The 10,664-nt window shown below is 38.0% G+C and overlaps 2 protein-coding genes across 2 annotated transcripts in view; one reads left to right on the top strand and one right to left on the bottom strand.

Annotated features, from left to right (window-relative positions):
• Positions 1-209: 209 nt before the first annotated feature.
• Mub (poly(rC)-binding protein mub) overlaps positions 210-10,664 on the top strand; it is a 111,345-nt gene continuing 100,890 nt past the window's right edge. The window contains exon 1 of the mRNA XM_083105678.1: positions 210-609. The gene's annotated coding sequence lies outside the window, so the exon portion shown is untranslated. The remainder of the gene's footprint in view (positions 610-10,664) is intronic.
• On the bottom strand, positions 3,483-7,932 carry LOC145976398 (uncharacterized). The gene is made up of 2 exons (XM_083107455.1): positions 7,630-7,932; positions 3,483-3,619 (listed from the first exon to the last, which is right to left on the bottom strand). Exons 1-2 carry the CDS (start codon positions 7,895-7,897, stop codon positions 3,483-3,485), a joined length of 405 nt encoding a protein of 134 aa, XP_082963581.1. The 5' UTR covers positions 7,898-7,932.

Here is a 10,664-nt window from a genome sequence, read left to right as displayed (position 1 = left end):
TCACCAGGGGAGGTAAATTTACGAATGGCGATTGGTCGGCCAGAGCTCTTTCTGGCAACATGTCCAAGATCATTGTTCCCTTCCTCGTCCCTCATCCACGCGAGGCTGTTTCGACACGCGCAAAATACATCGTACTCGTGCGTTCGCCCATTCGTTGTCTTCTCTTCCACTTCGTTCGGGTCTTTAACTCTAAAGTTAGTTTATTCCGCCACGATAACCCCTTCCTCCTTCTCTCTCTCCCTCTCTCTCTTTCTCAAAAGATACGTACAAGGTTGTTGTCGCCATCGGCCGATGCTGCTTCCGATGGATGCGTTTACAGCCTTATCACGATCCGTTGAGTAAATTTGCAAGAGAATTCCGATCGTTTCTTTTTCTTTCCATCTCCTTTTTCTCTTAACCCTTTCCCGTCACATAAGAAAGTACGGTTAACAACGGTAGTGTCGCGAAAGTGGGAAGAAAACTACAACTACTACGACTGGATCTAAAGACGGTATCGCTCTTCTCTCGTTGCAGGCATCGTCATAAGGAGGTGAGGACTCGAGCTTCCGTTGCTTCTTGACCGAGTGTCTTCAAGCTGGAGCTGGCAAAGAGGGCTTTCGGCCTGAGGGGGTGAGTAACCGGCTTCGTTCTTTGTTTTACCGGAAGTCTGTATCACGTCCATCTCTCGCCGGTCAGTCGCGCTCTCTGATCGTTTTATTTCTCGTTTTTATCGTATACACGTATCTGCAATCAATCAGAAGTTTACTTGCCACTCTATCGAGTTTTTGGTTTATGCGGATTATTCTTTTATGAAAGACTGCTAAGAAGAATTTGCGATAGCTTTCGAAATCATTGATCCAAAGAACAAAATAATTATAATACTTTTCTACAAATATTTGGTGAATACGAAAATATGCAGGGTCTGTTATAAGAATTAGTGGATTAATATTATTATGGGAAAGACATCATCATTCCATATATTTGATTATTTTCAAAATTTGAATCGTGATAGAGATTTACACTTTCATATGCTATCGATAATCAAGAATTCTTTTTATAAAATGTGAAAAAGAATATTAAAAAATATATAATATTAAAAGAATATAATATTAAAAAATAATATTAAAAGAATATGAAATTAAAAAAATGTTATATTAAAAAAGAAATCTTCATTTTTTTAACTAGAAAGGAAGTTGCTTTTTTCTCCTCTTAATTTTATTAATTTTAAATATTAATTTAATATTACTAATGCGTCACGTTGATCAATTTAATATGCTCTCTCCTTTTCATTCATTTCCTTTCATTGAACGCTATCATGATATCATGATATTTTCTCTACAAATAGAGACCGCGTCCGGTTTCAACAAATTGCTCTGGCAAAAGCGACGATATCCGCCGTATGATTGATGATGGCTGTCGCATAATTGGTGAAAGGTTTGAATAGCTTTAGTAGAGTAAAAAGCTTTGATGCGAGACGCACCTTTGATAAGATCCACCCGATATCTAAACATCAAACAAATGGATTCGTAGCGAGTCGTTACGGCGTATTTAATATGCGTTTAACACGCCCACGCAAGGATGACACCGTGTTATCGTATCTCCGTGACGAACATTTTGGTCATTTCGGCCACATCAGAGAGAGGCGTAATGTTCTTGGCATCGCGGTACGATACAATGTTATGGCACTTTGATTAGTAGCTCTCGGTAAGAGCGCGCATGTACACCGATGACCTGTAGTTGACGTGCGTTCCCTATTGGCGTCTGTTTGACCTAAAATGCAGCTAGCTCTCGTAATTATCAAGCAGACGATACGCCACAACTGACACTGCGATATGTAAAATAGCGAAACTTTTAAACGTTACATATGGCTCCATAACCATGGGACACTATTATGTGAAGCGTTTACAAGTTTCGCTAATTTACATATCGTAGCGTCAATTGTGGCATATCGTCTGTTTGATAATTGCGAGAGCCAACTAGCGATTTAAAGGCATTCCATAATTTATGTTTTTTAAATTTTACGTTTAAACAAGTTTTCTCCGTTTAATTTTGTTTTGGATTCGATTTTTCTTTGAGCTCGAAATATCGACGCATCAATAATCGAATCTTTGAGATCGGAAATATCGAGGCATCAATAATTTATGAATTTTATCAGCAATTTAAAGGCTTTTTGCAAATTAAACTCATATACTTTTCAATTTATTTTATATGGAATTTACTTTAATTTGAAAGCGAAATTTTAATTTAAAGCCAAGTTATTACAAAGATATAATGGAGGAAAATAAGAAAACTTGTAATAAATGATAATTTCATTTGACACTTTCTGATCTCACTTGACTGAAATAGACTCCAAATCGATTTTAAATTCGTTTTTAAAAAGATAATTTTAGGATATGTGTGCGATTGTTATTTTTAGATATAAAATTAAATATATTTTTCATTTTCTCGCGCAATTAATACGTACATTATGACTGTTACAGACAGCTAATATGTAATTTTGCCATCAATTTTAAGTAAGAGTTTATGTAAAATACAAAAATTAACATAAGAAATTAGCGTGCTATTGCGTTAAATTTAATGATCGTTTCTCGATGACTAATCGCCGGCGGGAATTTGATTTTGTGTGTCGCACGCTGTGATTAAAATTAATTTGCGACTCTGCGTTTCTCTCTCTCTCTCTCTATCTATCTATTTCTCTGTCTCTCCATCGCCGTGCGAAAATTTATATGCGATCACGCTTCCCGTGTTTGGACCGTTTCACGCGTGGATGGCGACGTACATTTTCGCGTAAATACATTCCCCGATTTCCGCTGAAATCGGGTCAAGTCAATACTCGTCATTTAAACAAGCGCGATATTATATATCGCGGTTACGAAAAAGTGTTTATGGTGACATGTAACGCGATATTATTGGCGATTAAATTTATCGCTGCTTATGGTATTTTTATTTTTAGACGGAGAAGGAATACGTTTACATCATTTACATTTGATCCGTAAAATATATATAAAAGAAATATATAATTATATATTTTCTCTGATTATATCTAATAACGTTTACGTGGATAATACATTTGGAGTAAAAAAAATCCATTTGCCAGAAAGCTATATTCTATATACATAAAGGTATATCATTCGTACTTTTTATACTTACTAGACGCTGTGACAATCGAAGTTGTATCGCGAATAAAACACGAAGTGTACGCGGACTTTCTAAAGCAAGTTGACATGTTAAATAGTTCACTGTCTACCTGCACAACGATAAGTGTCGGATCATTTTTCATCTTTTTCCATCAGCAAAACTTTTGAAGTTACTGTACTTATACCACGCCTTTTGGGAAAATAGAATAAATCGCCGGAAAAAAATATTACACTGTAGATTTTTGTGCAATGTCATCTTGAAGCCTGTCAATTTTGACGAGCGAACACGCAAACCCTCGCTAAATTTTCCATCTGAAAAATGGAAATATATAAAAGAGAATCATGTTTTCAAATTTTTGCAGTCCCTCAAGTTTTGCCAATAGACATATATCTTCGACACAGTTTCTTACATATATATATTACACTGTAGATTTTGTGCAATGTCATCTTGAAGCCTGTCAATTTTGACGAGCGAACACGCAAACCCTCGCTAAATTTTCCATCTGAAAAATGGAAATATATAAAAGAGAATCATGTTTTCAAATTTTTGCAGTCCCTCAAGTTTTGCCAATAGACATATATCTTCGACACAGTTTCTTACATATATAGAAACTATAAACAATTATAAAAAAATCTAATACAGACACGTATATTGGACGGAATTCAGGGCCACAGTTGAAAGGTGATGAAAGCAATTTTACACTCGCTTTGATGTTAAACCCGCGAATCACGGAAGCGCCAGCCGAAAATTCTAGATGAACCGTGTCTTGTCGCTGGGGTGTGGCGGCGGGGGGGAGAGACGGGGAAACAGGGAGACAGGGAGAAAGAGAAAGAGAGAGGCTTCATGCGAGCCGATGAGGGTGAAAAGAGGGTGTACGTCGCGGGGCGGGGGTAGGCACGACGATGCATTTAATAATTAACTCGCTGGATACACGACGATGGATGTCTGACGGGGTTTCGTCAAGAGGGGTCGAGGAGCGCGGGGAGCGAGGGGAGGGAAACGCAAGGGGTTTGTTGCAGAAGTGGAGGTCGGATGGAGAATGGAGGCGCGGGCGCGGAAGGGTGGAGGAGCGGAGGGGCGAGTGAATGGAGAGGGTGAGGGCGAAGGGGTGGGCGGGGGACGGGGGGAGGGGGTGAGGCGAAGCGACTGCAGACGGGACGCGAGGGAAAGGGGTAGTAATGCTTGGGGTAGGTAGGAAGGTTGGCAGCCGGAATGGCTCTCGTGGATGCTGCGCAACGATCAATACACCACGTGATGCCACGCGTCACATCTCTCTCGCGCCCACTCTCCTCCTCTCCACCCTTTTCACTCACTTTCTCTCTCTCTCTCTCTCCTTCTCTCTTTCTCCTCCCATGTCGTTTCTCGGTCTCTGTCTCGCTTCCTTTCTCTTTTCAGCGTAGCCGGCGGTCTATCGCCGTTTCCTTGACTTCGTGACGTAATGCCGATCCGAACGATGAGATGCATGACGTGTTTATTTTATTTCTGAAAATACTTCCATCGAGATACGTTGTTATATCGTTTCGTTTTAATTGAAACTTCGATCGCTGGGACTTTTATTCTTCTTTTTTTTTGTAAATATACTAATAATATACCATCGGATCGGGAGGTAGAGACAAAGAGAGAGAAAAAGAGAAAGAGAAAGGGAGAGAGAAATATTGCTCTACAGCTCTTTTTAAGATTAATATTCATAACTATATATGTGGAATCTGTTCAGATACATATATGACTACATATCATTCAAAGTCATACAAAAGAGATTTGTTTATCAATTTATACATTGAAGAATAAAGATTATATAATAAATTTTTAAAGATTACATGCTACATCATTTTACACTTCTCATTAGTTATGGCAATCGGTAAAATATCTGAAAAAATCAGCGGTTTATCTGATATTTTGGTCACTCGATTATAATTGATGTTCTGTCATAATTTTATCAGTCGGGCGGCGCGACGTGACAGTCTGCAACTCGTTTCCTCGAGTTCGCGTCGAGTATATTTCGAATTTCCCTCAGCACACACCTCGACGATTCGTCGTGTGTACGTCCTTTGTGTTTGGTCGGGTACCATGATATACCTCGGGAATGTGATTTATGCCGTTCGAAAGCTCACGTGGATTTAACAATGCGGCGACTGGAAACTACCATTTGCGGAAATCGGCTAACGAATTCCATAAACTATGATTCATACGGTTGTGCATAGTGTAATTTTAAAATTAAATTTTAGAAAAGATTTTTTAGACTGAAAAAGAAACAATTCATGACTTTGATCAATCAATTTTGTTAAATGAATGTGTTAGAGAAAATCTGAATTCTCTCGAAGCGCTCCGATTATCTATATTTTTTCTATACGCACTGTAAAAAGCGTGACAAAACATATTATAAAAGTAGATTAATCTTTTGCAACAGAAACAAAACCAATTCTGTAATTTTTGAAAGTTAAGGAATAAATATTTCATTTATATTCATCAAGAATTTTCCGCTTTAATCTTTTAGCCACAAAATTATCATTGATTATTCTCTTTTTGTGACGTTTTGATGGGGGGGGAAATAGATGATTGGATAAAACAAAAACCTAATACAATAATACCGGAACATTGATAGATTTATCGTAAGCTTTAACATGAAATACATTTCCAGAAAACGCATCTAATTACGCTTTGACATTTACATTTATCGTTCTGAGAGAAATATACACGCAAATAATTCCATATAATATCACGGATTGTTCTACAAAGGTGGTTTCCAGGACTTGAAACTAAATGGTTAGAATTTCATGAAAATCATGTTTATGATGCATAGGATAGAAAGAAAGAGATAAAGAGGAAGCTTATGCAATTAACGTTATTTGTTAATTATTTCCCAGCACACAATAATATCCGTTTTAATAAGGATTTGTATATATTCGCGAATATTTGCAATTTTTGTACTCTTACAAGCTTATCGAAAATACGTTTGTCACACACATATATCACGAATTCCATCTCCCCTCTTTTCCAAAAAAAAAAATTGCCAGTGAATCGTCCTATTTTTTCCATTACTTTTTTAGCGAAATAGATGAGATACGAGAGGCTTGTTGCGAAAAATGTTAAACGCGTTTATCGGATGTAATTTGCGCATAGACTCGCGCTTAATATTTCCTGCGGTGAAACTTGGCCGATAAAATTTAATTTGCACGACGTACGAAGCGGCTCGCCGTTTATGTGTGCGACGATATACCAGTGCGATATATAACAGGCGTAAAAATTCTAGGAAAAAGTTCGCAAACGTACGAGCGCGGAGAACGCTATAGAAAATGGTTTGAGCTGGATATTTTCAACGTTAAATAACCATGTAGAGCAAGGTGAAACGAACGCGATTTAAATTACACATCGCGCCTACATAATTAAGCTCATCCTATTTTAATTTACTGTAAAATGTATTCTATATTACTATCGCGTGGTATTTCTGCGATTTCTTCCGGCCTCTGATCAATTCGTGCAGATTTTAGAGACGCTATGAAAAAGTTGTCAATGTTATCGACGTTACTGGAAATTTCTCTTTTTGGTGATGCTGATACAGATTTAATGTGTGGGTGTGTGCATGTATGTGTGCGCAGGAGGATAACGATCAAGAGGAAATAAGGCAGCAAAAAGGATACGTTAGCGTGCCACAGGCTTAAATATTCATCCGAGATCAATCGACCGGATCTGCAATTTCGGATCGTTCCGGGCGATGCGAAATAAACGGTCGCATCCAACTTTTTTATCCTTTCCTCGGCGAATTTAAAACGAATGTCTTTTTACATCGACGATATTAAGTTTAATTTTTTTTTGAAGATCATCATTCTTGATTCGCGTCGAAACATTATTTTATTTTTATGCAACAATTATGCCAACCAGATCTTTTTCCAAAGTCTTCTCATTAAGATAATGATATTAATAAGATAATATATATAAAAATTTATATATATGTATGTATATATAAATTTTAATATGTGTGTGTGTGTCGAGATTAATAGGAGAAAATTATCATTTTTTGCTCATTTTCAATTTATTCTATTATATATCCTTTTAACTAAATTTCAAAAATAAGAAATTTATTAAAATAGAATGAAATTCTGTTAAAATAAATTCCATCAAGTGAAAAATATAGTCTTGCCAACTTTTAAATTCTACAAAATTTAGCTTGTGAAAAATCATTATTTTCCGATAAAAATGATTGATGCCTTAACATTTTCATTAAGAAAATTGTCTATGACTGCTACTTTGAAAGAACATGACATTTTTTAAAATATCCTATATTAATCATGTACATATTTAGAGCACTCTCGATTTTCCTGCATATTTTATTGAGCATTAGATAATGTAAAATGTATTCAGAGTTAATGTTGGGTCTTGAGGATTACTTGGTTGCATTCGGAGCATAAATCACGTGATAAAGATGAGACTAATTTAGAGGAAAACTCTCCACAATATCACAAAACAAATCTCGTTGTATTGTCGTATGACGAGATGTATGTATATATATTATACCTGCCTGCGCAAATTTCAACATCCTTTCATTGTTCGCCAAGCTTTGCGCACCCAAGTTGTCAGAAACAGCAGTCCCATATCCTTCTCCCAAAAGTACTTCCAAAGGTGGTATTCTGAAAAGGCTTGCACGGTGAACGCGATTCGCGCAATCTATTCTCAAGGTTGGCTTTGTGTCGAGACTCGTGTGAATTTTGGCTTCCTTTCTTCGCGACCAAAAGCGCGTGAAATCAATTTTCTTGTCTTCAATCGCTTGTCGATGACGTGACATCCCGGCATATTTTCAATAAACAGTGAAGCCGACCTAAAACTGCCAAAATGTCGTCGCTTGGGAACACGTCGAGCGATACGAATTAATCGTTTATTTTTGCCGGGCTTTGCTTGGCTTGTAATTTCCAAAACACTTCTTTTTTTCGCTTTTCAAAAATTATATATATTTTAGAAAATATGTAGGAGAGTAGTAAAGAGAAATAAAAGTAATCCTGAAGAAATAGGGCAATCATGTAAACATTAAAGGGCGGTCGGTATCATCCTTTAAGATGACTCTCTCTTCAAGGCACTAGAGAAAGATGAATAAACGTACAACACTAGTAGTTTTAATCCGCGTATTCTCTACGGAACGAGATAATTTCTTCAAATTCTCCCAGAGACGAATTAAATTTTTTTCTCGCGCGCGCATCGCTCGTTCCGTGATTCCGCTATTTCCGCAGTAAAATACAAATGAACGTTCATCCAGGCACGAAAAAGCCGAGATGCGACGAGTCAGCCTTTTTTTTTACGAGAACCACGGACACCGGCCAATCAGTGAGGTGACAATGATTTAGGCGCGCGTTCGCCGGCTTGCTCCCGGCAAACACGGCCCACGCACGTGCGTGTGCGATCCCGAGCGCGTGTGTGTGGGAGCGAACGGTCTCATGAAACATTCATGCCGATACCGCCCCGTGTGACACCGCTTAACCCCCGGCTCTCCAAAACGCGTTGTAGTCGAGATAGGTCACGATGTATTTTCGACATGACGGTAAGTCACCTAGTTTGTGTCATTCGGTGACTTTATGTGTATCGGAAACTAAGCCTAAACTTTCGGAAGTAAAGTCTTCGATAAAATGCTCCATTAAAAATAAAAGATATTTAGGGATTCCGAAACAAAAGTGAGTTATATCATGTGAGATGTCTGACCGTAAATAATTCTTTCGACGATTTGTAGCGGCACATTTTTTTTTTTTTCGGTTTTCTCGACAATCAATAATTATTAAAGAATGATTGTAATGATATATCGAACGATTTTCCGTCAGTGGAGGCATAATTTTCTGCTCGCAATCTAACTAAACTATAAACGACGGAAGGAGTCGAAGCTGCGGTGAAGTTATTAATCCCGCTAACAGGAAGCAAAGTGTACTTTGTACGCTCGCTTTGGCTGCCACTCCGTGTTTAACTTTGCGTTCAAAAGCACCAAACCATAACACGGCGATATATTCGCACGTAGCGTCACAGTTTGAAAGCTCCCCCGTCGAACTTTCGTTTTCCCATGGCGGAAGTTCGGTGACCAGCTGCCGATATCACTGACCAAGATATGTGAAGCTACGAGAGAAGCTTCTTTGGAAGTTTCCTTCTAATTCTATAATTTCATGAGATACAAGAGACTGTACACGTCCGTTATATCAGAGTTTTATCCGTGCAGTCCGAACGATAAGATAACCAGAGTAAAACTATAAAAAGAAGAGGAACTTCGATCAAGTTAAAAAGTAAGAAAAAGAAAAAGCAATCATTTCCCGTTGTTTTCTTTTTATGCGAAATATAAAACTCTCGGCTTCTTTAAATTGTTCGTGTTGCAAAAAATTTGCTATTAAAATTGCAGGAAAGAGCTATTTTATTGTAGCTTATTCTTTGTAGTGTAATTAATATAATAGACATGAATATCACATAATTTTATTGATTTCGTAATTTTTAATTTTCCAATTTAAAACGATTTAACATCGGAAATTCGTATTTGGTCGTCTAGAAAATTTTCAAGTTTGAATAAACACATTGAAAAATATGTGATAGATATTTAATAATTTAATTTATTATTTTCTCATAATAAATTTTATATTTAATCACAAAATGTATTAAAAATACATTAAACAACTTTGTCTGCAATTTGTTAAAAATTACGATATAATCGAGGAATTTAAAAGTCGGAATCGTAATTAGAAAAATAAGACATTATTTTTTTAACTACATAATAAATATCTATTAATATCATAATCATAATCATTACATATAATCATAACAGCTTTATAAAACGCCTCTTCAAACACGTATAAGCAAGGAAGCTTGCTCGACCGTTAAAGCTAATTTCGAGCGGAGCGTTCTCCTGCAACGGAGAAAAATACAACCCCGATAATGGCTTAATCCCATTCGATCATGGCGGAGGTCCCACGAAGGAATATACACCTTGGGGAGTCGATACGGTAAACGAACGCATAAGCCACTTCCTTCTCTCCTCGTTTCTTTCCTCTCTCTCTCTCTCTCTCTCTCTCTCTCTCTCTCTCTCTCTCTCTTCCTCGCAGAAACTGGAAGACATCATAAATATGATAATAGATGGTTTAGGAACGGCGTGTTCGGCATACCGATAAGTTTCCTATCGTCGTCCCGCTGTTCCTTGCCCGAGCGAGACGAAAGCGAAGCGAGACTCCCCGAGCTTCGTGTTTCCGGCAAACATTTAAATTCGAGGACGCGGCGCAATTAAAAGCTTTAGAGAAATTCTCTAACCCTTCTTCCCCTCTCTCTCTCTCCTCCCGCTTTACCCGTACGCGCGTTTGTGCAGCAAGCCGTGGCGATAAAACTTGTTTCGTCTCCGAGCAGGTCCGCGACGTCATTTTCTCGCCTCTTTTCTCGCGCGCGCAAGCAACGCGAAATCTCTCAGCGACTTCGCCAAGAAGACGCAATTCCAACATCCGTAAACAACGCGATTACGCTCGCCGCACCGCGCTCCACCCCTTCCCCCGATTCCACTCATCGCGGATTCTCTCTGATGACTGCGTGTAATGGCGGATTTG

Source organism: Camponotus vicinus, unplaced genomic scaffold (genome assembly GCF_025532165.1).
Source record: "Camponotus vicinus isolate PSW18456_S1 unplaced genomic scaffold, iyCamVici1.0 SCAF_8, whole genome shotgun sequence".
Lineage (NCBI taxonomy): Eukaryota > Metazoa > Arthropoda > Insecta > Hymenoptera > Formicidae > Camponotus > Camponotus vicinus.
This window is presented reverse-complemented; position numbering and strand designations above follow the sequence as displayed.